The 26,901-nt window shown below is 44.5% G+C and overlaps 1 protein-coding gene across 9 annotated transcripts in view; it reads left to right on the top strand.

Annotated features, from left to right (window-relative positions):
* The window catches only part of znf385b (zinc finger protein 385B), a 520,848-nt gene that overhangs the window by 87,902 nt on the left and 406,045 nt on the right, over nt 1–26,901 (top strand). For 6 of the 9 annotated variants that reach the window (XM_060928955.1, XM_060928957.1, XM_060928953.1 and 3 more), the window contains one exon: nt 21,362–21,655. In XM_060928955.1, the coding sequence (XP_060784938.1) occupies nt 21,364–21,655 (292 nt within the window). In that variant the 5' untranslated portion in view covers nt 21,362–21,363. Of the gene's footprint in view, nt 1–16,887; nt 16,941–21,361; nt 21,656–26,901 lie in introns of those variants that run through there. The other 3 variants (XM_060928956.1, XM_060928960.1, XM_060928959.1) reach the window with 3 other exon arrangements.

Below are 26,901 nucleotides of genomic sequence, written 5' to 3'. Positions count from 1 at the left end.
TCATCTACAGTGCATAATATCATCAAAAGATTCAGAGAATCTGGAAGAATCTCTGTGCGTAAGGGTCAAGGCTGGAAAACCATACTGGGTGCCCATGATCTTCGGGCCCTTAGACGGCACTGCATCACATACAGGCATGCTTCTGTATTGGAAATCACAAAATGGGCTCAGGAATATTTCCAGAGAACATTATCTGTGAACACAATTCACCGTGCCATCCGCCGTTGCCAGCTAAAACTCTATAGTTCAAAGAAGAAGCCGTATCTAAACATGATCCAGAAGCGCAGACGTCTTCTCTGGGCCAAGGCTCATTTAAAATGGACTGTGGCAAAGTGGAAAACTGTTCTGTGGTCAGACGAATCAAAATTTGAAGTTCTTTATGGAAATCAGGGACGCCGTGTCATTCGGACTAAAGAGGAGAAGGACGACCCGAGTTGTTATCGGCACTCAGTTCAGAAGCCTGCATCTCTGATGGTATGGGGTTGCATTAGTGCGTGTGGCATGGGCAGCTTACACATCTGGAAAGACACCATCAATGCTGAAAGGTATATCCAGGTTCTAGAGCAACATATGCTCCCATCCAGACGACGTCTCTTTCAGGGAAGACCTTGCATTTTCCAACATGACAATGCCAAACCACATACTGCATCAATTACAGCATCATGGCTGCGTAGAAGAAGGGTCCGGGTACTGAACTGGCCAGCCTGCAGTCCAGATCTTTCACCCATAGAAAACATTTGGCGCATCATAAAACGGAAGATACGACAAAAAAGACCTAAGACAGTTGAGCAACTAGAATCCTACATTAGACAAGAATGGGTTAACATTCCTATCCCTAAATTTGAGCAACGTGTCTCCTCAGTCCCCAGACGTTTACAGACTGTTGTAAAGAGAAAAGGGGATGTCTCACAGTGGGAAACATGGCCTTGTCCCAACTTTTTTGAGATGTGTTGTTGTCATGAAATTTAAAATCACCTAATTTTTCTCTTTAAATGATACATTTTCTCAGTTTAAACATTTGATATGTCGTCTATGTTCTATTCTGAATAAAATATGGAATTTTGAAACTTCCACATCATTGCATTCTGTTTTTATTTACAATTTGTACTTTGTCCCAACTTTTTTGGAATCGGGGTTGTAGTTTTTGTTGTGGGGTGTATTCATTTTTGCACCACCCTAATTTGATTAAAACTGAAAAATGTGTAATCTAAGTTATTAACCTTACTTTCACGTTCTAAATTAAACAGATGTTATATTAAACTTTGTCTTTGTCAACATTTTGGAAATTGTTTGTGTTCATTGAGGTATTGTTTCAAATATTACTTTTCAAAGGGGGTGCACTCATTTACGCTGAGCACTGTACTTCACAAAGTCTGTGTGTTTTTTAGGGAGTCCTGATAAGCATGCGCTGTGATTGCGCTTTAATCCGGAACAGGTGCATGGGACAGTAATTAGTCCGAATGGCGCTGTGTGCGCACTCCGAGTGCATGGACATGACATCGAGTAGCCATGACAAATGCTTACGGAGTAAAGACTCAAATAAAACTGCTTTTAGCTCATAAAATCAAAGTCCTTTTCAAGGATTTTTTGAAGCCAGTGATCACTCTTCATGATAATTGTTAGTGATCGACCCGTAAGCGAGGCTCGTTAAGCCTTTGTTTTATGGTGCCAACACGTATTGTTAACTTGACAGCGGATTTGATTACTTATTGTTTGTCTCTGGTGGGAAGAGGAGCGTATGGCTCAGTAATGGTTTTTGAAGACTGATTCATTGTCATTAAAGGCGGGGCACACAAACTTTTGCGAAAATTCGTCGTAAGAGTTTTATATTACAGTTGCAGTGTAACTCCAGTGTAAAGGGGATCTTGAAATTGCTTGGGTTTAGTGTACATGTCGTAGTAGTTAGACGAGGGTCATTTCTCACTCGGTTTTCAAGATGTCTGGCTGAAACTCGGTGTGCCTGTAGGTAGCGACCATCTGTGATCTCCATATCCTGCATGACGTCATAAAACTTTCAGGAATGGCTGTGAATGGGACCACCTGCTGCAGTACCAGGACAAGCGAGACACAATTCTTTCATGCCACCTTCCGTGGCCCTTATACCGTAATACTTTTTTGCACTCCTTTGACCTCTGACCTTGACCCTTTGCCAGAGTTAGGTCAACTTGTCAGTTAGGTGACTGTGTAGTAAAGTCAGTTTTGTCTATTTTTCATGGTCTTTGAGCTAGCCTTGCTCCTTTGCCATCGGGAAAAACATTTTAATGCATATTTATAGTCTTGACCTTTTGACCTAGGTCAATATTAGGTCACACTTTCAATGGCCTATATCTCAAACGGAGCAAGATGAGGCCCGTAGTTCCTATTGATCATTAATTGGAAGTCATATATGTTGGTTTTCATTTGGGAACATCAGTTTTGCCCTGGAGTGACCTTGACGGGTCAGATCAATGATCCTGCATATTTTTCACTGGCCTGCATCAAGAAACTGGTGAAAGACAAAAGCTTGGTTCATATTATTAACCATGGAAGTGTTGTATCCTTTTCCCTTCGTCCTCAGATTCCAGACAAATGGCCTCATTTCTCTCAGTTCTGTGACCTTGACCTTTTGTCCCAAGGCCTCAGGTGTGGAAACGGGATACCGCTGTGCCCTTGGCACAGCACCTCTAGTTGTTTTTATTGTAATTATCTTATTAGACTATTCTTGCATTTCTTAATTTCATGTATTTTACTTCTTTTAATTTCACTTGTATTCTTTTATTGCATTTTAACTTTCCATTGTTTGATTTACGGACTTGTATGCAAGTATATTTAAAAAAAAAAAACTGTCTCGACGAACTCAACTTCCTGAGTTGTGATGTAATCAGGTGGCTGACGCAGCAATGTCCGATCACATCTAGGTAAAAAGGAAGGGATAAAAAACACAAACAGCAAAAAAACGTACACGCGCTGGATAAAAGTGGACCACGGAAATGGAGAACTGATTTGTGGAACTCCCCTCAGAACAAGTGTTTTTGGTGCATATAATGTAAAGATGGAGAAAAGTCCAGCGTTTCAGATTACACTGAGCTCCCTGGAATTCTGGACTTTTCTACACCTGTGCTGTTTATTCTGCATCGTTGTTTTAATGCCAAGTCACGAAGTTTGCGTTCCCTTAATACAGGAAGGAAATAAATTCAGTCCATGCTTTAAAGTCATGTCATTTTAAGCATTTGATATTCGTGTGTGTGTGTGTGTGTGTACGTACACATCAGTTTGCTAAAGGGACAGAAGTGGGTTTAGATTCAGAATCGGGAGTATTGACTTGGGAATGTCTGACTTCAGAGCGTAATATTTTGCAGCATTTAATCTGTAAATTCACACAATTAATTTAATTAATTAATTAATTAATTAATTAATTAATTAAAAGCGTGCCAAGACTTACTCAACCCTACTCCTCCACATTGTGACACTGAGGCGTCACCAGGACAGTGTGGTGAGGGTCATGTGTACTGGTATTGGCCTGTCAGACGTGGCATCCTGGGATGTTCCCAACACTTCCATTATAATTTCCAGTCCCGTGTTTGACCCCTGCACTCTACTGTCCCTGAATCTTCATGTTCCACCCACCTTTGGTTTGAATTACTGAGTCATGGATTAATTAAAATTGTGACTATTTTAAATATCAAGGGCAGAGGAGTGATTTTTGGCAATGACTACATTAATCCTCCTGATCGCTGGGCATGTTTGCTGAAAAACGTTTTGGAGACAACATTAAAAACTGATGACCTTTTAAAGCAGAATTTACACCAACATGCCACTTCGTTTGTTATTTAAACTGGCAGGGTCCAAAAAACTGATTTCCTTTAACCTTTTGCTGAGGTAAACTAATGAGGGTGTTCAAATACTATCATAGTTTATGAAGTGAGCTAATTAAATAAGTAATACAGATGGCCATTAGCTCACATCACTTCACAGAACTTTGAACATGATGAAATGGGTATAGTGTTGGCTTTTTGGACACGGACCAAACACACACCAAAAAACAGACACTGGATTGTTGTGTTGGACTCGGTTTTTGTTTCCAAAATGCTTTTGTTTGTTTTCACAAGGATTCATTTACTAAACTTTAGAAATGTTAGTGATTGATGGAGAATGTTGTTGAATGTTGGGGTTCGATGGAGAATGTTGTTGAATGTTGGTGTCTGATGGAGAATGTTGGTGTCTGATGTAGAATGTTGGGGTTCGATGGAGAATGTTGTTGAATGTTGGTGTCTGATGGAGAATGTTGGGGTTCGATGGAGAATGTTGTTGAATGTTGGTGTCTGATGGAGAATGTTGGGGTTCGATGGAGAATGTTGTTGAATGTTGGTGTCTGATGGAGAATGTTGGGGTTCGATGGAGAATGTTGTTGAATGTTGGTGTCTGATGTAGAATGTTGGGGTTCGATGGAGAATGTTGTTGAATGTTGGTGTCTGATGGAGAATGTTGGGGTTCGATGGAGAATGTTGTTGAATGTTGGTGTCTGATGGAGAATGTTGGGGTTCGATGGAGAATGTTGTTGAATGTTGGTGTCTGATGGAGAATGTTGGGGTTCGATGGAGAATGTTGTTGAATGTTGGTGTCTGATGGAGAATGTTGGGGTTCGATGGAGAATGTTGTTGAATGTTGGTGTCTGATGGAGAATGTTGGTGTCTGATGGAGAATGTTGGTGTCTGATGGAGAATGTTGTTGAATGTTGGTGTCTGATGGAGAATGTTGAATGTTGGTGTCTGATGGAGAATGTTGTTGAATGTTGGGGTTTTATGGAGAATGTTGGTGTCTGATGGAGAATGTTGGTGTCTGATGGAGAATGTTGGGGTTCGATGGAGAATGTTGTTGAATGTTGGTGTCTGATGGAGAATGTTGTTGAATGTTGGGGTTCGATGGAGAATGTTGGTGTCTGATGGAGAATGTTGTTGAATGTTGGTGTCTGATGGAGAATGTTGTTGAATGTTGGTGTCTGATGGAGAATGTTGTTGAATGTTGGGGTTCGATGGAGAATGTTGGGGTTCAGTGGAGAATGTTGGGGTTCAATGGAGAATGTTGGGGTTCAATGGAGAATGTTGTTGAATGTTGGTGTCTGATGGAGAATGTTGTTGAATGTTGGGGTTTTATGGAGAATGTTGTTGAATGTTGGTGTCTGATGGAGAATGTTGTTGAATGTTGGGGTTCGATGGAGAATGTTGGTGTCTGATGGAGAATGTTGTTGAATGTTGGTGTCTGATGGAGAATATTGGGGTTCGATGGAGAATGTTGTTGAATGTTGGGGTTTTATGGAGAATGTTGTTGAATGTTGGTGTCTGATGGAGAATGTTGTTGAATGTTGGGGTTCGATGGAGAATGTTGTTGAATGTTGGGGTTTTATGGAGAATGTTGTTGAATGTTGGGGTTTTATGGAGAATGTTGTTGAATGTTGGGGTTTTATGGAGAATGTTGTTGAATGTTGGGGTTTTATGGAGAATGTTGTTGAATGTTGGGGTTCGATGGAGAATGTTGGGGTTCAATGGAGAATGTTGGGGTTCAATGGAGAATGTTGGGGTTCGATGGAGAATGTTGGGGTTCGATGGAGAATGTTGTTGAATGTTGGGGTTTTATGGAGAATGTTGTTGAATGTTGGGGTTCGATGGAGAATGTTGGGGTTCGATGGAGAATGTTGGGGTTCGATGGAGAATGTTGTTGAATGTTGGGGTTCGATGGAGAATGTTGGGGTTCGATGGAGAATGTTGTTGAATGTTGGTGTCTGATGGAGAATGTTGTTGAATGTTGGGGTTTTATGGAGAATGTTGTTGAATGTTGGGGTTTTATGGAGAATGTTGTTGAATGTTGGGGTTCGATGGAGAATGTTGTTGAATGTTGGGTTTTATGGAGAATGTTGTTGAATGTTGGGGTTCGATGGAGAATGTTGTTGAATGTTGGGGTTTTATGGAGAATGTTGGGGTTCGATGGAGAATGTTGTTGAATGTTGGGATTTTATGGAGAATGTTGTTGAATGTTGGGGTTTTATGGAGAATGTTGTTGAATGTTGGGGTTCGATGGAGAATGTTGTTGAATGTTGGGGTTCGATGGAGAATGTTGTTGAATGTTGGGTTTTATGGAGAATGTTGTTGAATGTTGGGGTTCGATGGAGAATGTTGTTGAATGTTGGGGTTTTATGGAGAATGTTGGGGTTCGATGGAGAATGTTGTTGAATGTTGGGGTTTTATGGAGAATGTTGTTGAATGTTGGGGTTTTATGGAGAATGTTGTTGAATGTTGGGGTTCGATGGAGAATGTTGTTGAATGTTGGAGTTCGATGGAGAATGTTGTTGAATGTTGGGGTTCGATGGAGAATGTTGTTGAATGTTGGGGTTCGATGGAGAATGTTGTTGAATGTTGGGGTTCGATGGAGAATGTTGTTGAATGTTGGGGTTCGATGGAGAATGTTGTTGAATGTTGGGGTTCGATGGAGAATGTTGTTGAATGTTGGGGTTCGATGGAGAATGTTGGGGTTCGATGGAGAATGTTGGGGTTCGATGGAGAATGTTGGGGTTCGATGGAGAATGTTGTTGAATGTTGGGGTTCGATGGAGAATGTTGTTGTCTGATGGAGAATGTTGTTGAATGTTGGGGTTCGATGGAGAATGTTGGGGTTCGATGGAGAATGTTGGGGTTCGATGGAGAATGTTGGGGTTCGATGGAGAATGTTGTTGAATGTTGGGGTTTTATGGAGAATGTTGTTGAATGTTGGGGTTCGATGGAGAATGTTGGGGTTCGATGGAGAATGTTGGGGTTCGATGGAGAATGTTGTTGAATGTTGGGGTTTTATGGAGAATGTTGTTGAATGTTGGGGTTTTATGGAGAATGTTGTTGAATGTTGGGGTTCGATGGAGAATGTTGTTGAATGTTGGGGTTTTATGGAGAATGTTGTTGAATGTTGGGGTTTTATGGAGAATGTTGTTGAATGTTGGTGTCTGATGGAGAATTTTGTTGAATGTTGGGGGTCAGTCCCTATGAATTCACCGGAGGCCTCCCAACTGATATTAATTTATGTTTACTTTAATGTATGGATGTTTTTCAACGTGCACACTTCCTTTTTCAACTCGAGTTCAGCTGCAATGTGGGTGCAATCTGCTCTTTTGTTGTGTTGTGAAATACTCGGTGAAAATGAATTCATTCATGGATTGGTGAGTGTTTTAGGTTTGCTTGGATTTTGTGGTTGTAAATATTGGTCTTGTGTTGAGAGAGTCTGTTTTGATGAAGTTATCAACTCTTCACTGATGGAGACTTGAGTGCAAAACTTCATGGCAACTGCAGTCCTAGAACTAGAAGGGCACTTGGTAGCGCACATCCCTCCGCCAAGCCACATATCAACATCAGAATCCAGTCATTTGAACCTGGGATAATACTAAAGCTGTACACCAAATTTCATCCAAATCTGTTCACTGCTTTGAGTTACCAGGGATGAAAGTCTTCCGGATTTACCCGGAAATCTGGATATTTGACACAACTCTTGAAGATCTCAGGTTTTCCGAATGGAGAAATTTATTTTTCGGATTTTTTGTGTTCCTAGACGCGGTGTAATACTTTGCATCGTCCTTGCATGGGCGTGGTCCTTAAATAGCTCAAACATAGTTCATTGATTAAAGACAGGTGTTCTTTGTTAACGGCGCACGTGCCGGAGCTCGTTAGGCGTGCAGGACTGACATCGTTCTGCGCGAGCACAACACAATCGCACTAGAAAGCACGGTCAAGCTGCCAGTGTAGCTGCAGTCTTTTTAGTTGCGAATTATAAGTATTTCCTCTTGTGTTAATAATTCGCCAAGTCAAAACAAGTGAAACTTTCTTCCTTCTTTCAATGTGAAGAGAGGTAAGCAATTTATTGGATATTTTTTTCCATCAAAGTTGCGTTTTGCAGCTTCGAAGCTAAGTTTTAGTGCCGTTTCTAGAACACCGCATCAAGAAAACGTGGAAGAAACAGCAATAATGGAAGAGCCGGTTTCTAAGCTGCCTAAAACTAGCAATGGGAATTATTTTTGTTACATAATGCACTCAGGCTGCCAGTCAATGTGTGACCCCTCCCCCCGAAAAATCCTAGCTACGCCCCTGATTTGCATGAGAAATATAGTATTCATTGGTGTTTAAATTTACAGACAATACGAACTAATGTAAACAATTGGCTTCAACTCGCATAAATATGAACTGGAAATGTTTAGTTCACTTTAGCTTCTGCAAACGCACAACTCTACTAAAAGATTGATAAACGAGGCTCAACGTCCCCAACATTGAAACCTGAAAGCTTTAGAAACTCTAACAGACCTTTACTTTTTAACAGCACTGTTTTGGGATTTTGCTGAGTTTACCTTCAACTGTTTGATTTTTTTTTTCAAAGTAATGAACTGTGTAGCAGGAAAATCACCGCGTTTTCTAAATGCACTCCTGAAAATTACTCATTAACGAGGGGAATTAAATTTGATATTTTTGACATGTGAATCATTAATGTACATGAAAGAAAAAGGCTTAAAAGTTATAACTTGTTTTAGTGAAAATAAGTACTAAAATTCACTCGAATGCAGGGTTTTGCGTATTATGTTATTAAAATATTTTCGGGGGACGTTCCCCCTCCCCCCATCTTAGTTTGACTTTCGAAAGTTCAGGATTTTTTTTCTTTGCTCCACTTTCATCTCTAAGTGACGTTGGGAAAAGACAAGAAAAAAATTCCTGGATCCACATACATATCTGGATTTGTATCAAAATCTAAAAAAAAAATGTTCCTTGGCCCATGGTCCACCGATCATCAAAATCCATTCACTACTTTTTGAGTCATGTTGGGAACAGATAAACAGATGGAAGCAAAAATGTGACCCCTCACCGAATCCAGGGACACATGTCGGCTGAAACGAACCCGAGATAATCGCAAAAGAAGCATTTTTTTTTCGAAATTTGTGATTTTTGTTTTTTTCCATCATGTGCAAGTTGAGATCTTGAAGAATGCAATCAGTATTTCAGATAATAGATTTTTTTGTTGGAAAAGCATACATTTTTGTTGAAAATTGTCTCGTTTTTGTCAGGACTGTAGCCTGCTGGGGGGTGTGGGTAAATTACCATATGGCCCATTCACATGATGATTTAAGTCTTTTGTTTTTTTTTTTTCCACGAATCAGCTGTATGATCCGAGCTGAGCGCATGGCTACTTAACCTGCATACAGGCGTGTGATTTCACTATGGAATGAGTTACTAAACAGAGCACAGAGGAGCAAACACTGCGAAGCAAACAGACACTCGGTATTTACATCGGAGATAACCATTTCTAGCAAAAAAAAAAAATGCAACCTCGTTTTCCAGATTGAATGGAATACTTGAATGATCGGATGATACACGGACCGTTCTAGGACTACATTCCATCGGAGGCATTGGTGTGTGCAAGGCGCCGTTTCTCTTTCTGATGGGGAGAGTTTATTAATCTAAGGCTGTGTGGTTATTTTTGCATGTAACGGAGAGTGTTGTGGTTTGGTTAAGCCTAGGTCACAACCGGACGTGCGATTTTTTTTGGCCGTGTGATTTTTGGCGTTTCCCAAATCGCTGCGGTTTTTTTTTGTTCACGGAGAAAGACGCGCGTTGGCCGTAAGTTTGTCTTGCAACCTGAAAAAAACGTAAGCGCCCGTAGAGTTTGTTTGACATGACAAAGAACCTCTGCGGCCGGTCTGCGGCTCGAAAATCAGCACATCACACGCGCGCTCTCGTGCGTTTCATGCACGCTCTCCGTGCGTTTCTTGCGTTTTTTGCATGTAGACCGGCCGTAGGAGCACGGTACGGCCGGTTGTGACCGAGGCTTTACATGAAACTAGTGTTGTGTTAGTTGTGTCATCATCGTGCTATCTTTCTTTTCTTACGGTGTGAGTAATTTTTCAACCACAAAACGTTAAAGTATACTTTAGGACTTATTTTTGTACTTCATAATTGTGTTGGGCATACTTTGCATGGAAGGAAAATTGACGTGGTGATCTTTGTTTACCTGAAAGTAGTATCGTGCTAGCTCGTAGGGGGTAGGGCTTTCCTTAATGTCATGCAAATGAGCACCATTATGTGCCCGCCCTGCACCCAGAGTAGCTGAGATGAAAAACTTTGAGGGCGATTTTCTCCCTTTTCTGTTTTAAGAAGTATACACTTTCAAAAGGCCACACATTCTTCAAATATTGTCAGATCTCCACATGGAAGGCATCATTGGAAAGCTTAGAAACTGTACTTTCTGAATCTGTCAATAACTCAAAATGCCCCCGGGCCGACATGTGTCCCTGGATTCTGTGATCTGCCACATATTTTGATGAAATTTGGAGGAAAGGTGAGCCATGGGCCAAGGAACAATTCAAGTCAAGTCAACTTTATTGTCAAATATGCTATACATTCTCGACATACAGCACAGATGAAATTTTGTCCCTGGATTCTGTGATCTGCCACAAATATAACCTCCTCCAGCAAAGTAGGCGGAGGTAATTATCATGGCAACTGTCGGCCTAAGCCATTGTTGCAAAACTGTTTATCAATTTTCAGTCCAGAGCCATCTTCACGCTTTCTAACACCATCTTGAGGCCAACCTCAGCAGGCGTGAGGTGACAAGAACTCCAAACCAGAAGTAAGGCATCAGGATGGATCAGGCTGGTCCAAAGAGCAGAAGAGGTTACGGTATTTCTCCTCCAGCTGAGCTCAGGTGGCAGAGAGAGAGAAAACTGGGAAAATAAAGCGCAAAAAAGAAATCGTGCTTGTTTTTCCAGAAAAGCCTGCATGTGAGGCTTTTTGCCAGTCATCGATTTATTCAGAGTTCAGCTCTGATCCCTGAAGCGCTTCAGCTGGAAACTTGCACTCAATCAACATTTGATCCAACAATAAACCCATCCGACTGTCGAGTTTACCATTATATATACTGCATGAAATGTCCACTGGGAATTCGTTGTAATTGTTCTGCACTAATGTATGTTATAATCTGGTGTTCATGGGGAAAGGGAGGATGATCGATATACAGTACCAGTCAAAAGTTTGTACACCCCTACTCATTCATAGGTTCTTTTGTATTTTTCTACACTGTCGAACAAAACTGAAGACAGCAAAACTAAGAAATAACATCTGGAATGTGTGAAATTATGTGGTAAAGTGTTAAAAAAAAAAAACCCCACCAATTTTTCACGTTAGAAACGGTAAATAAATACAGTAAATAGCCCTATTCCTGGGGGCGTCGTGGCTCAGGTGGATAAGGCGCCATACCATAAATCTGCCCCTCCTAGAACTGCCACCTTATTGTGGTGGAGGGGTTTGTGTGCTTGAATGATCCTAGGAGCTATGTTGTCGGGGGCTTTATGCCCCTGTTAGGGTTTCCCAAGGCAGACAGGTCCTAGGTGACAGGCCAGACCAAGAGCAGTTCACCAAAAACCCCCTATGGAGAAAAAATCCAGGACCATGACGTCGCCCGGTAGGACGCAGCCGGGGCCCCACCCTGGAGCCAGGCCCGGGGTTGGGGCTCGTATGTGAGCGCTTGGTGGCCGGGCCTTTGCCCATGGGGCCCGGCCGGGCTCAGCCCGAAGAGGTGACGTGGGCCCGACCTCCTGTGGGTTCACCACCCACAGAGGTAGCAGTAGGGGTTTGGTGCAGTGTGGATTGGGTGGCAGTCGAAGGCAGAGGCCTCGACGACCTGATCCCCGGACACAGCGGCTGGCTGTTGGGACATGGAATGTCACTTCGCTGGGGGGGAAAGAGCCTGAGCTTGTGCGGGAGGTTGAGAGGTACCGGCTAGAGATAGTCGGGCTCACCTCCACGCACAGCTTGGGCTGTGGAACCCAGCTCCTCGAGAGGGGCTGGACTTTCCACTTCTCTGGAGTCGCCCATGGTGAGCGGCAGTGGGCTGGTGTGGGCTTGCTTATAGCTCCCCAGCTCAGCCGCCATGTGTTGGAGTTTACCCCAGTGAACGAGAGGGTCGCCTCTCTGCGCCTTCGGATTGGGGAGAGGGCTCTTGCTGTTGTTTGTGCCTACGGGCCAAATAGCAGTATAGAGTATCCGGCCTTCTTGGAGTCCCTGGGAGAGGTACTGAGGGGTGCTCAGACTGGGGACTCCATTGTGCTACTGGGGGACTTCAATGCTCACGTGGGCGACGACAGTGACACCTGGAGGGGCGTGGTTGGGAGGAACGGCCTCCCCGATCTGAACCCGAGTGGTGTTTTGTTATTGGACTTCTGTGCTAGTCACGGTTTGTCCATAACGAACACCATGTTCGAGCATAGGGGTGTCCATAAGTGCACGTGGCACCAGGACACCTTAGGTCGGAAGTCGATGATCGACTTTGTAGTCGTTTCATCTGATCTCCGGCCCTATGTCTTGGACACTCGGGTGAAGAGAGGGGCTGAGCTGTCAACTGATCACCGCCTGGTGGTGAGTTGGATCCGCTGGCGGAGGAGGAAGCTGGACAGACCTGGCAGGCCCAAATGTATGGTGAGGGTCTGCTGGGAACGTCTGGCCGAGCACTCTGTTGGGGAGGTCTTTAACACCCACCTCCGGGAGAGCTTTTCCCAGCTTCCGAGGGAGGCGGGGGACATTGAGTCTGAGTGGACCATGTTCTCTACCTCCATTGTGGATGCAGCTGTTCGGAGCTGTGGCCGCAAGGTCTCCGGTGCCTGTCGTGGCGGCAATCCCCGAACCCGGTGGTGGACACCGGAAGTAAGGGATGCCGTCAAGCTGAAAAAGGAGTCCTATCGGGCCATGTTGACCTCCGGGACTCCTGAGGCAGCCGACGGGTATCGGCAGGCCAGGCGTGCTGCAGCTCGGGCAGTTGCGGAGGCAAAAACTCGGAACTGGGAAGAGTTCGGGGAGGCCATGGAGAAGGACTATCGGTCGGCCTCGAAGAAATTCTGGCAAACCATCCGGCGCCTCAGAAGGGGGAAGCAGTACTCTGCCAACACTGTTTACAGTGCGGGTGGGGAGCTGTTGACCTCGACTGGGGACATTGTCGGGCGGTGGAAGGAATACTTTGAGGATCTCCTCAATCCCACCGTCATGTCTTCCACTGAGGAGACAGAGGCTGATGACTCAGAGGTGGACTCGTCCATTACCCAAGCCGAAGTCACTGAGGTGGTTTGCAAGCTCCTCGGTGGCAAGGCACCGGGGGTGGATGAGATCCGCCCTGAGTATCTCAAGTCTCTGGATGTTGTGGGGCTGTCTTGGTTGACACGCCTCTGCAACATCGCGTGGCGGTCGGGGACAGTGCCTCTGGAGTGGCAGACTGGGGTGGTGGTCCCTCTTATTAAGAAAGGGGACCGGAGAGTGTGCTCCAATTATAGGGGAATCACACTTCTCAGCCTCCCAGGGAAAGTTTACTCCAGGGTACTGGAGAGGAGAATTCGACCAATAGTCGAACCTCGGATCCAGGAGGAACAATGCGGTTTTCGTCCTGGTCGCGGAACACTGGACCAGCTCTATACCCTTCATAGGGTGCTCGAGGGTTCATGGGAGTTTGCCCAACCAGTCCACATGTGCTTTGTGGATCTGGAGAAGGCATTTGACCGTGTCCCCGTAGTATTCTGTGGGGGGTGCTTCGGGAGTATGGGGTTCGGGGCTCTTTGCTAAGGGCTGTCCGGTCCCTGTATGAACGGAGCAGGAGTCTGGTTCGCATTGCCGGCAGTAAGTCAGACCTGTTCCGAGTGCATGTTGGACTCCGGCAGGGCTGCCCTTTGTCACCGGTTCTGTTCATAATTTTTATGGACAGAATTTCTAGGCGCAGCCAGGGGCCGGAAGGAATCCTGTTTGGGAACCACAGGATTTCATCTCTGCTTTTTGCGGATGATGTTGTCCTGTTGGCTTCTTCAAACCAGGACCTTCAGCATGCACTGGGGCGGTTTGCAGTCGAGTGTGAAGCGGCTGGGATGAGAATCAGCACCTCTAAGTCTGAGGCCATGGTTCTCGACCGGAAAAGGGTGGCTTGCCCTCTCCAGGTTGGTGGAGAAGTCCTGCCTCAAGTGGAGGAGTTTAAGTATCTCGGGATCTTGTTCACGAGTGAGGGAAGGATGGAGCGTGAGATCGACAGGCGGATCGGTGCAGCCTCCGCAGTGATGCGGTCGCTTTACTGGTCCGTCGTGGTGAAGAAGGAGCTGAGCCAAAAGGCGAAGCTCTCAATTTACCGGTCGATCTACGTTCCGACTCTCACCTATGGTCATGAGCTTTGGTTAATGACAGAAAGAACAAGATCGCGGATACAAGTGGCTGAAATGAGTTTCCTTCGCAGGGTGGCTGGGCGCTCCCTTAGAGATAGGGTGAGAAGCACAGTCACTCGGGAGGAGCTCGGAGTAGAGCCGCTGCTCCTCCACATCGAGAGGAACCAGCTGAGGTGGCTCGGGCATCTTTTTCGGATGCCTCCTGGACGCCTCCCTGGGGAGGTGTTCCAGGCATGTCCCCCCGGGAGGAGGCCCCCGGGGAAGACCCAGGACACACTGGAGGGACTATGTCTCTCGGCTGGCCTGGGAACGCCTCGGTGTTCTTCCCGAGGAGCTGGCCGAGGTGTCTGGGGAAAGGGAAGTTTGGGCTTCCATGCTTAGACTGCTGCCTCCGCGACCCGTTCCCGGATAAGCGGAAGAAGACGAGACGAGGCCATAAATACGGGGACCCGGGTTCGATTCCGGCCCGAGGTCATTTCCCGATCCCTCCCCGTCTCTCTCTCCCGCTCATTTCCTGTCTCTACACTGTCCTATCCAATAAAGGTGCAAAAAGCCCAAAAAAAAAAATCTTTAAAAAAATAGCCCTATTCCACAACTGTAGTGATCCATATTATGTCAAGAACCACTTGGCTAAGTAAAGAGAAATGACATCAATCAGTACTTTAAGATAGAAAGCGACTTATAAAAATAAAGAAGAAAAACACTGAATTAGGCGTGTCCAAACTTTTGTCTGGTTCTGTACAGATCTAAAGAGACTGAGGAGGATGTGCAAAACCAATTTATTGCAAATAATCAGCTATACATTTATTTGCTTCTCTGGAAAGCTGTTATTTTTTTAAATCCTACCGTACACCGTATTAGCCCCACTGTAAACCCTCTTAATTCACTCTAGAAACTTGCATCCACTGTAGAAACACTCCAGATGCACACGATATTGCCCCATTGTAGACCCAATGTCCACCCTCATACCAGCTGTAGAGTGGACTATTCCCACAGTTGCTACATGCCCCAATGCACAATCCTCCTTGGTCGTCTTTTCCTACACGTTATGACATGGAAAAATCCCCAAAGCTAGGGGTTCCTGTGTTTAGAAGTCATGTATTTCATAAACCGCTTGCTCCACGGCCAGTCTACCAACCTTATTCTGATCATGAATCAATAAAGGTTATTCAGCCCAACATGTTAAAGTCGATAATCTTGATCCAAATGGTCGATAATCCCCCCCCCCCCCCCCCCCCCCCACACACACACACACACACACACGCGCACAAAACTAAGAAGAAAACTTCCAGTCTACTCTGCCAGTGCTGCCATTTTTGGAAATCACATGATGCATTACTGCGCACTGATTGGTTGAAAGGTGAGTGACGTTGAATTCGTCTGCAAGAAACCACACACCAGTGTTTTGAATATCAGCTGTTAAATTGAGTAACTAAAAACGGGACTAAAGGCTCACAACACCACACCGTGTCATGGTATGGAAGGGTTGCAAATTAAACAGTCTGTAGGTAAAACAGCACGGCACGTAAGGTTCACGAACACCGTTCGAGCTTTGGCCAATCAGTGTGCAGGAATGCAGTCACGTGTTTTTCAATCACGACAGCGCTGGCGGAGTAGACGAACTTTTTGGCTCGATTCAGAAAATCGGCAGCAGGTGACGCTAATATTAGATTTGAAGTTGCTGAAATGTTGATTCAGGAAACCTTTATTGTCTCTCATCTCATTATCTGTAGCCGCTTTATCCTGTTCTACAGGGTCGCAGGCAAGCTGGAGCCTATCCCAGCTGACTACGGGCGAAAGGCGGGGTACACCCTGGACAAGTCGCCAGGTCATCACAGGGCTGACACATAGACACAGACAACCATTCACACTCACATTCACACCTACGCTCAATTTAGAGTCATCAGTTAACCTAACCTGCATGTCTTTGGACTGTGGGGGAAACCGGAGCACCCGGAGGAAACCCACGCGGACACGGGGAGAACATGCAAACTCCACACAGAAAGGCCCTCGCCGGCCCCGGGGCTCGAACCCGGACCTTCTTGCTGTGAGGCGACAGCGCTAACCACTACACCACCGTGCCGCCCGGAAACCTTTATTGTTTTGTGATCAAATGGAGATGGACAGGTTGTATGTGGAGTGAACTGTTCATGAATTACAGCTGTGGGGATTTTCCCGTGTCATAACTTGTAGGAAAAAAAGACCGAGGAGGATTGTGTATTGTGACATGTAGCGACTGTGACTAATCCCCCTGTAGAATATAGGACCTTCACTGTCCACCCTAATACCCCCACTGCACATGAGTTCTAATACTCTACCCCCTATTATCCTCGCTATAGAGCCCATTGCCTGCACTGCAGACACTTACCCTCACTGTATACCCTATTAACCCTTTATAACACAATTGTACACCCATTTACTCCCACTCTAGACCCTATTCCACCCACAATCAGCACCCTCGGTGACGGAGCTGAGATTTCAGTCTGTAAAGGCAGCACAACTAAACTAACGTACTGCAGCCGCTCTGCATCTTACTCTGTCCCCATTTTTGTTGTAAAGTAGGACAAGCCAGGAACTTAAGTAACAGCAAGGGGTGAGGGAGCCCAGGAATACACAAAGATAAATGTTTCTTTTTCTTCTTTTGGTTATGGTTTCTTCTTTGCTGTTCCAAATAGCTGCTGGAGGAAGTGAGAGACCTGAAGAGCTCAAAGTTAAAGTCTGTGCAGGAGGATTAAAGTGTGCAGCTGCTCACGGAGGTGTGTGAGGGAGCCCATGGGATTACTGGCCAGAATTGACCACATGGCCACAGATGCATCGACACATCTCTCACCATTATGTAGAGACATGCATGTGTGTTTTTTATATACAGTAAATATATATTGCCCATTCTATAATTGCGGGTACATTTCAGTTGTTGATTCTGTTATCGTTAAACCGGGCAATTCATGAACAGAGTTGACATTTTCCATGATTTTGTGTCTTCACATGCTAATCTCGGAGCATGTATAAAAACAGAATTTTATGGATTTTAATCAATATTAAAAAAAAAAAATCAGTCTAATATCACAAGAACAGATTTGACACATAATTAATCTACTGTTGGTGTAAAATCCTCAATTTTGTTCAAATTAATGAGAGAACAAACAACATACTTCACTGCCTTTCTGAAGTTTCCCGCCAGAGGAAGTGACATCACTCGGTGAAGGTGTCATGCGTATTATTAAAAGTCTTTGGAGAGTTTATGCAGTTTTATAACAGAGTTGACAAACCTTGGGATGGACAAATATGTATAATTTTATGACTGAAATTTCACATAATACAGAAAATAGACTTTCTATGCAATTGATTTGATAACAGTGAATAGAATCAGCCCCAAAAAAACAGATTGTGAGACTGAATCACTTCCTGTTTATTGGAGTTGAATGGATGAATCAGGAGTCAAAGATGGACAATAATGTGGGGGAGGGGGTGGGGGTCATTTAGTTAATGTTTTATGGATAAATTGGGTCTAAAATGTACATCGAGCATTGCATTAATGTGTATGTTGTACAACCCCGATTCCAAAAAAGTTGGGACAAAGTACAAATTGTAAATAAAAACGGAATGCAATGATGTTGAAGTTTCAAAATTCCATATTTTATTCAGAATAGAACATAGATGACATATCAAATGTTTAAACTGAGAAAATGTATCAGTTAAAGAGAAAAATCAGGTGATTTTAAATTTCATGACAACAACATCTCAAAAAAGTTGGGACAAGGCCATGTTTCCCACTGTGAGACATCCCCTTTTCTCTTTACAACAGTCTGTAAACGTCTGGGGACTGAGGAGACAAGTTGCTCAAGTTTAGGGATAGGAATGTTAACCCATTCTTGTCTAATGTAGGATTCTAGTTGCTCAACTGTCTTAGGTCTTTTTTGTCGTGTCTTCCGTTTTATGATGCGCCAAATGTTTTCTATGGGTGAAAGATCTGGACTGCAGGCTGGCCAGTTCAGTACCCGGACCCTTCTTCTACGCAGCCATGATGCTGTAATTGATGCAGTATGTGGTTTGGCATTGTCATGTTGGAAAATGCAAGGTCTTCCCTGAAAGAGACGTCGTCTGGATGGGAGCATATGTTGCTCTAGAACCTGGATATACCTTTCAGCATTGATGGTGTCTTTCCAGATGTGTAAGCTGCCCATGCCACACGCACTAATGCAACCCCATACCATCAGAGATGCAGGCTTCTGAACTGAGCGCTGATAACAACTCGGGTCGTCCTTCTCCTCTTTAGTCCGAATGACACGGCGTCCCTGATTTCCATAAAGAACTTCAAATTTTGATTCGTCTGACCACAGAACAGTTTTCCACTTTGCCACAGTCCATTTTAAATGAGCCTTGGCCCAGAGAAGACGTCTGCGCTTCTGGATCATGTTTAGATACGGCTTCTTCTTTGAACTATAGAGTTTTAGCTGGCAACGGCGGATGGCACGGTGAATTGTGTTCACAGATAATGTTTTCTGGAAATATTCCTGAGCCCATTTTGTGATTTCCAATACAGAAGCATGCCTGTATGTGATGCAGTGCCGTCTAAGGGCCCGAAGATCACGGGCACCCAGTATGGTTTTCCGGCCTTGACCCTTACGCACAGAGATTCTTCCAGATTCTCTGAATCTTTTGATGATATTATGCACTATAGATGATATGTTCAAACTCTTTGCAATTTTACACTGTCGAACTCCTTTCTGATATTGCTCCACTATTTGTCGGCGCAGAATTAGGGGGATTGGTGATCCTCTTCCCATCTTTACTTCTGAGAGCCGCTGCCACTCCAAGATGCTCTTTTTATACCCAGTCATGTTAATGACCTATTGCCAATTGACCTAATGAGTTGCAATTTGGTCCTCCAGCTGTTCCTTTTTTGTACCTTTAACTTTTCCAGCCTCTTATTGCCCCTGTCCCAACTTTTTTGAGATGTGTTGCTGTCATGAAATTTCAAATGAGCCAATATTTGGCATGAAATTTCAAAATGTCTCTCTTTCGACATTTGATATGTTGTCTATGTTCTATTGTGAATACAATATCAGTTTTTGAGGTTTGTAAATTATTGCATTCCGTTTTTATTTACAATTTGTACTTTGTCCCAACTTTTTTGGAATCGGGGTTGTAATATATGTATATACTATGTTATATATTAAAAACACACATGCGCTTGATTCTCTCGCATCGTGACTCTTTCGATCACTTTCTCTCACAAGCACACATCCACACTTTTACAGACATGCACATTTTTCTCTCTCGCTGTCTCACACACTGAGAGATCCCATCCACAGGCTTTTCTCTGGAGTGCTGCTGACTCAGCCGTTGTGCTTCTGCAGCTTGGAAATCACACGGCTAAGAGTGCAGCCTGCGCGAGTGTCGTGCTAGCGCTCATCTTCAGCAGTCACGTCCACACTTTACTGCTTTTCTTGTAGCTTTCAGACCAGAGAAGCTTATGTAAATCCCAGTAACCTATTCCTCATCCGAGCAAAGTGCTACGAATGCTGTTCTGTCATGGAGCCAGTGCAGAAGGATGGGGGGATTAATTACTGTCTGACCTTTTGTGTCATTGGTGATGTTTCTGAGGCCCAGTTATGGGGAGGAAAAAAAATAAAAACACTGTCAGATTTCACCCAGTAGGCAAGTTTCATTTTAGAGCACAGTTTGTGACTGGTAAATGATTAAGCTGTTTGTTTGGCAAGTCTTATTATTTCATGGCGTTGTTGAATTTGATGATCTGATTGGTCAGAAAGGTTTGATGAATTTTCTCTAGCAGCTGCGCAGCTCTGACAGCAGTGCCGGGTGTAATTCCAGTCTCCGGTTCGTATTGAGGACCCCCCCCATTTATTTATTTATTTATTTATTTATTATTCTAATGGGGAGTTTGCATGTTCTCCCCGTGTCCGCGTGGGTTTCCTCCGGGTGCTCCGGTTTCCCCCACAGTCCAAAGACATGCAGGTTAGGTTAACTGGTGACTCTAAATTGAGCGTAGGTGTGAATGTGAGTGTGAATGGTTGTCTGTGTCTATGTGTCAGCCCTGTGATGACCTGGCGACTTGTCCAGGGTGAACCCCGCCTTTCACCCGTAGTCAGCTGGGATAGGCTCCAGCTTGCCTGCGACCCTGTACAGGATAAAGCGGCTAGAGATGAATGAGATCTTACAGAACCAGCCCCAGTTCTAGAGATAATGAGAGATAATGAGATAATGAGAATGAGATGAGCTGCGCAGCTCTGACAGCAGTGCCGGGTGTAATTCCAGTCTCCGGTTCGTATTGAGGACCCCCCCCATTTATTTATTTATTATTCTAATGGGGAGTTTGCATGTTCTCCCCGTGTCCGCGTGGGTTTCCTCCGGGTGCTCCGGTTTCCCCCACAGTCCAAAGACATGCAGGTTAGGTTAACTGGTGACTCTAAATTGACCGTAGGTGTGAATGTGAGTGTGAATGGTTGTGTGTGTGTCAGCCCTGTGATGACCTGGCGACTTGTCCAGGGTGTACCCCGCCTTTCGCCCGTAGTCAGCTGGGATAGGATCCAGCTCGCCTGCGACCCTGTAGAACAGGATAAGATGAGATAATTCTAATGGTATAATATTTGTGTAGTACAGTACAAATTGCTTTGATGTACGAGATGAAATATTTTGGAACATGCTGTTTTTGGAAAATTATCAACTTTGGGGTGGTGGTAATGGCCTGGAACAAATCACACCATGCAGTTGTTGATTATTTTCCCAATCCAAACGTTTTCCCAATAATCAAGGAGGGGTTCAAGTAAGAGCCCTATACACACTCTCACTCTCTCTCTTACACACACACACACCCCATGTGAGTGTGTTTCTTCGTAGAAGTGACAGATGGCTGCTGGAGGTTACTGCTCTGCAGCCGCTTCTAAAACCATAGGGAGGAGCCTAGGCAGGGCACCTCGTGTCCACACATTCCAGACCGCCACCCTCAGACTCCCCATCTCACCAGGCTTCATTACTCTGTTTCAAATGTAAACTCTCCTGGTTGTTACCTGTGTGCACTGCAATGTTAAATTTAAGAAGTGAGCTCACTCACTGGCTTTTTGGACATTTCCTTTTTCAAATTTCCATTTATTTATTTATTCTATTTATTTATTTCAATGTCCCTGATTCACTCCATGTTTCTCTTCCATCTCAGGCATGAAGACGCCTCTGAGCCCAGCACAGCTAATGGAGAACAGCCCTCCGCACTTTCCTGTCACAGAGCTGAAGGACGGAATGGAGGACGTTTCAACGCAGGAGAGGAAGAAGCTCCTGTACTCGCTCTGCGAGGTGTGTAACATCCAGCTGAACTCGGCTGCTCAGGTTCAGACGCACTACAACGGGAAATCACACCTGCGCAGGGTCAAACAGCTCAACAACGGAGAGAGTCCACCATCCAGCAGCAGCAATGTCCCAGAGCCTCTCGCAACGACAATGACAAGCAGCACAGGTGAGGCTGTTTACCTCAACTAACCACACGAACCTTTCTAACCAACTAAAACTCGTGGCTGAGATCAACTTCCCAGGTTTCCCAAACTGTAGCCAGTTGGCTAATATAGCTACAAGGCAGCATGACGGGGAGGATCCGCGACTCTTGCAGTTTTTTGATGAGGTATTGTACGAGGTCAAGTGTATTGGTGCTGTTGATTATCAGTATATCTGAAACTGAATCGTCTTAATGAAGTACAGAGGCAGTAACATGAAATAATGATGATCTTGGGTCTCAAAATGGCAGTCATTAGACAGTGTGTATACGCCCCTTATTGGACAAAGTAGGAATTTGAAACAGTGGCTGTATCGGTATGTTATTTCTGCAGGGTGAATCGAACAAATCAGTGTGTTTCTGGTTAACATCACAGCTTAATTAAATGGGATTGTGAGTTGGAATGTGGCTATAAAACTATCTAAACATTCTTAATGTTGGTGTAACCTGAATTAGCACTTGACTCACAACTTCAACTCGTTGTTCCTTCCAGAAATTACTTTTAAATGTCTGCTGTACATGTCAACAAATTTATTTTGAGGTGTTGTGGATCTATTTATCAAAAAATAAATGCAGGACAGAACAAAGGAAAGCTGTGCACTTGGCAAAAATAATGCATGCCTATACAGTACCAGGTAAAAGTTTGGACACACTTTCGAATTCAGTGGTTTTTAGCTCTTCTGGCTGTAGGCCAGGCCATCGTCCAGCCACAATTTACAAAAATCGCTACTCCTCCTGAAGGATTGATTGGATTTCGATCAAACTCGCATATGGTGTGACTCGTCACATTAAACACTACTCTTCGTAAACTGCTGGGACGTTTTCACTGAAACTCATCCAGAAGACTCTAAAGACGTATTCCAACAAGAATTGTTCACCAGGTGGCGCCACCTGCCATGGATGCGGCCACACGGGTCATATGCAGTTTCACAAAAAATTGCTGCTACTTCTACAGGATTGATCAGATTTCAAACTCGCACACAACAGCAGTGGCCGGTATGAGCTCCAGCCTCGTTGAGGATACAGTAAGCCCTCAGTATTCGCGGGGGTTAGGGACCGAACATGGCCGCGAATAAGCCAAAATCGCGAATACTTGTAAAACACCCCCCCCCCCCCCAAAACTGCTCTTTATGTAGCGCACGGTACTCTCGTTGATGCCGTAGTGACGAGCCACTGCCGCAAAACTCTTCCCTTCCTTTAGCATATCGAGAAGTCCTACCTTCTCCTGCAGCGTCATTACTGTACCTTCTTCTGGCGCTTAGGTTCCTTGGCAGGAGCCTTAGAAGATGCAGAGCGTTTAGGAGCCATTGTAGAGCGTAAAAATTATTCAAAAATACCAAGAACGCACAACACGTGAACAAGTCTGAACTACGGGAACCACAAGACTGTACTGTACAATGCGCTCATTCGTATCAGCCAATGAGCAGCAGCCCGCCATTCAGACTTCAGCCAATAGCGAGCGAGCATTCGGCTCCGAGAATGTAGCAGCGCGTAAACGTTCGCAGTGCGTAAACGTTCGATATGTTCGCCGCAAATGACCGCGAATCGCTGAGATTTCCACGAATGTATAGGAGATATGTTCTATATAAAATCCCGCGAATACTGAACCGCGAATAGGTGGGGGTCTACTGTATTTTTCTTTATTTGTATTAATTAAAACACTACGCGGTTCTTGACGTAATATGGATTACTCCAGTTGTGGTGTTGAATCGGGCTATTTACTGTATTATTTACCGTTTACTGTTTGATCTCAAACTTATTAAGGAGGCAAGAAACTCATCCAGTAATGACCTTTTGATGAGACACAGCTGTTAATTGAAAAGTATTCCAGGTGACTCCCTCATGAAGCTGGTTAAGAGAATGATAATAGTGTGCAAAGCGTCATCAAGGTAAACACTGGACATGCTGAAGAATCTAAAATCTGAAACATTGTGTTTTTTTGTGTTTACTGCGTAATTCCATATATATTCCAGATGTTCCTTCATAGTTTTGATGTCTTCAGTATCGTTCTACGATGTAGAAAATGGTCAAAGTACAGAAAAACCTGTACGTGAATGAGTCGGGGTGGACAAACTTTTACCTGGTACTGTATAAAGATGCATCGAGGCCATTTTCCCCCCAGAGTGATTACAATTGGATGAATCGGCTACACGTTGATGCCAGTAGTTTTCTAGAAATAAGTGGCCTACTTAGTATTATGTGCGCTGCTAGCATTGAGCTCCTCATGCTAAGTTTTCATATTTGATTATCATGAAAAGCACCCGGATTATAATTTCACGTTATTTGTTCGCTAGGATGGCAGCCCACACTCGACTTGTCTCATCATGACCCATGGTATTGGATATTGGTGTCAGTCATATCTTTATTTATTTATTAAGCAGTGGCCTCATTGCTAGTTACTTATGCTAGTTATGACCGTCTGAGAAAATGACATTTGCTTTGCTATAAAATGGGCTGTGTTCTGTGAGCATTGATGTACAAAAACTGCGATATAAATCATTTTGTTGCTAGCAATGGCATTTTTATCAAAGTCCTTTGCTACCATGAGGGAGGGGGAAAAAAACATGCTGTGCTAACAACAGATCATTCTGTTTCTGAAGGACTTCTCAGAGGAGAGACCAAACGATCATAGGCCAGTTTATAGCTTCAGCCCTGTTTTTAAACAAGTCTGGGGTTGTTTGGTGCATCACGAGGGAGTGTGTGTAACTCCAAGTGTGTGTGAAGCCAGTGGTGGCCAAATGACAGCCTGCCAATAAGACTGTAGTGAATTAACTGGTGGAAAAGTAGCACGGTGGTTACAACATTATGCAGTCTCTTCTCAACGCGAAATAACACCCGCACGCGTGTCTCACTGACTCACTCATGGACAGCATGTGTGAAATGGAACTGTTGGCATTCTGTGATGATGCAAGATGGCCATTTTATTATGTGATTATGCATACATTTTACGAGGCTTCGATGTGTGAAGTCATTTGGAGTGTTTTTTTCCAGTGTGAACTCCCACCTGCTGAGATCATTGCATGCATGGTTTAACATGCAGATGTCTGAAACAATGCTGTGTGCAGAAGTGTGGCAAAGAGATCTCATCTCATTATCTGTAGCCGCTTTATCCTGTTCTACAGGGTCGCAGGCGAGCTGGATCCTATCCCAGCTGACTACGGTCGAAAGGCGGGGTTCACCCTGGACAAGTCGCCAGGTCATCACAGGGCTGACACATAGACACAGACAACCATTCACACTCACATTCACACCTACGCTCAATTTAGAGTCACCAGTTAACCTAACCTGCATGTCTTTGGACTGTGGGGGAAACCGGAGCACCCGGAGGAAACCCACGCGGACACGGGGAGAACATGCAAACTCTGCACAGAAAGGCCCTCGCCGGCCACGGGGCTCGAACCCAGGACCTTCTTGCTGTGAGGCAACAGCGCTAACCACTACACCACCGGGCTGCCTGTCAAAGAGATTATGTTCAAAAATGCCATATTCTAGCATTGTGTCAAACTGGAGCCATCTGACCCGGATGTACATTAACAGTGCTCGAGGCTCAGATTTCCACTTCTAAAGCGCCTGGAGGACGCTCTGGACTCTTGCAGTGGTGTTTTTGTGGCTGGGGACTGTAGTTGACTTGCTGACTTTGGGACTGCGGTTGTCGTGAACAGTTTTGCACTCTGGTTTCCGTCGGTGAGGGTTTATAGCATCAACGAAGCTGACTTTGTTAGGACTGTTAATGTTATAGTCATGCTGTCTGTTGTTGCCCAAATGAGGATGGGTTCCCTTTTGAGTCTGGTTCCTCTCGAGGTTTCTTCCTCATGTCGTCTGAGGGAGTTTTTCCTTGCCACCGTCGCCACAGGCTTCATCATTGGGGATAGATTAGGGATAAAATTAGCTCATATTTTAAGTCGTTCAAATTCTGTAAAGCTGCTTTGCGACAATGTTTATTGTTAAAAGCGCTGTACAAATAAACTTGACTTGACTTAAAGCGTGGTCTGAAATCGTGTTAAATCCAGCAATCATTATCACATTCCTTCAAAGTTAGGTTACATAAAAATTAGACGATTCATAGGTGACAGCAGTCATGAAAAAATGAGTTCAGCGTCCCAAGCATGATGAGTCATGAACCAGGAAAAGCTGTCAGTCAAAGCTGAGAGGAAACTAAAATGTCTTACACTACATTCACACTGCAGGCTGAAGTGACTCAAATCCGATTTTTTCGCCCATATGTGACCTGTATCCGATCTTTTATTGACAATATGAACGACACGGATCCGATTTTTTCAAATCCGACCCAGGCCGTTTGGATATGTGGTCCTAATTCCGATTCCTATCCGATCTTTTCATATGCGACTTCAGTCTGAACCGCCAGGTCGCATTCATCCGACTTACACGTCATCAACAAGCCACAAACGTCACTATTCTGCGCTGAAGTAGGCGGCGGGTCTCTCAAAAAAAGTTACAACATGGCTTTGATGTTCCTTTGAACAGAGGTTGCAGTCACTACCCCGCAGAACGCCTGAGCCAAAACCCTTGCCCTCTTCCTTCTCAACCTCCTCCTTAACATCAGGCTATTGTGCATGTTCTGGCTCCGTCGCAACAACAACTGCATCATCGCCAGGTACTCCATGCTGGCTACTGTCATACACAGGAAACTTTAGGTTACTTCCGTAAACACTGGCCATGCTCACTGCGTGTGACGTCGTCGTATCCTGCAATGCGCATGCGGAACACTTTTAGGTCGCTTTTCGTTCATACTGAGGATCACATACAAGTCGCATATATTTGTTAATGTGAACGACCTCACAAAAAAATCGGATTTCACAAAAAGATCGGAATTGAGCATTAAGCCTTGCAGTGTGAACGTAGTGTTAGTCTGAACTGCTGAATCCAAGTCAAGCTTGTAATTCCTGTTGGATGGATTTTGCAGGGAGTTGTTTGCGTTTTTGCAGTAAAGGATTCTATAACGGTGCTGAACAGTGATGTGACTGGAACAAGGCACAACATTTCAATCACCAACATTCGCTCATATTCCCCATCAAATGCCCACATTCCTCAACAGACATCAAACACCAATATGATGGCCGTCGTCCTTGGGCAGGCTGCGTTTTGTTTTCCTGCCTCTGCTTTCTCCTTTCAGGTTCCCTGATTGCCTGGCTCCTCCCATCTCACTGGGTGATCAGCTTCACCTGTTGGTGGCTTTTAAAAGCCAAGAAACC

This window comes from Neoarius graeffei, chromosome 9, assembly GCF_027579695.1.
Source record: "Neoarius graeffei isolate fNeoGra1 chromosome 9, fNeoGra1.pri, whole genome shotgun sequence".
Lineage (NCBI taxonomy): Eukaryota > Metazoa > Chordata > Actinopteri > Siluriformes > Ariidae > Neoarius > Neoarius graeffei.
Note: the sequence above shows the minus strand (reverse complement) of the source record. Positions and strands in the feature narration are given on the sequence as shown.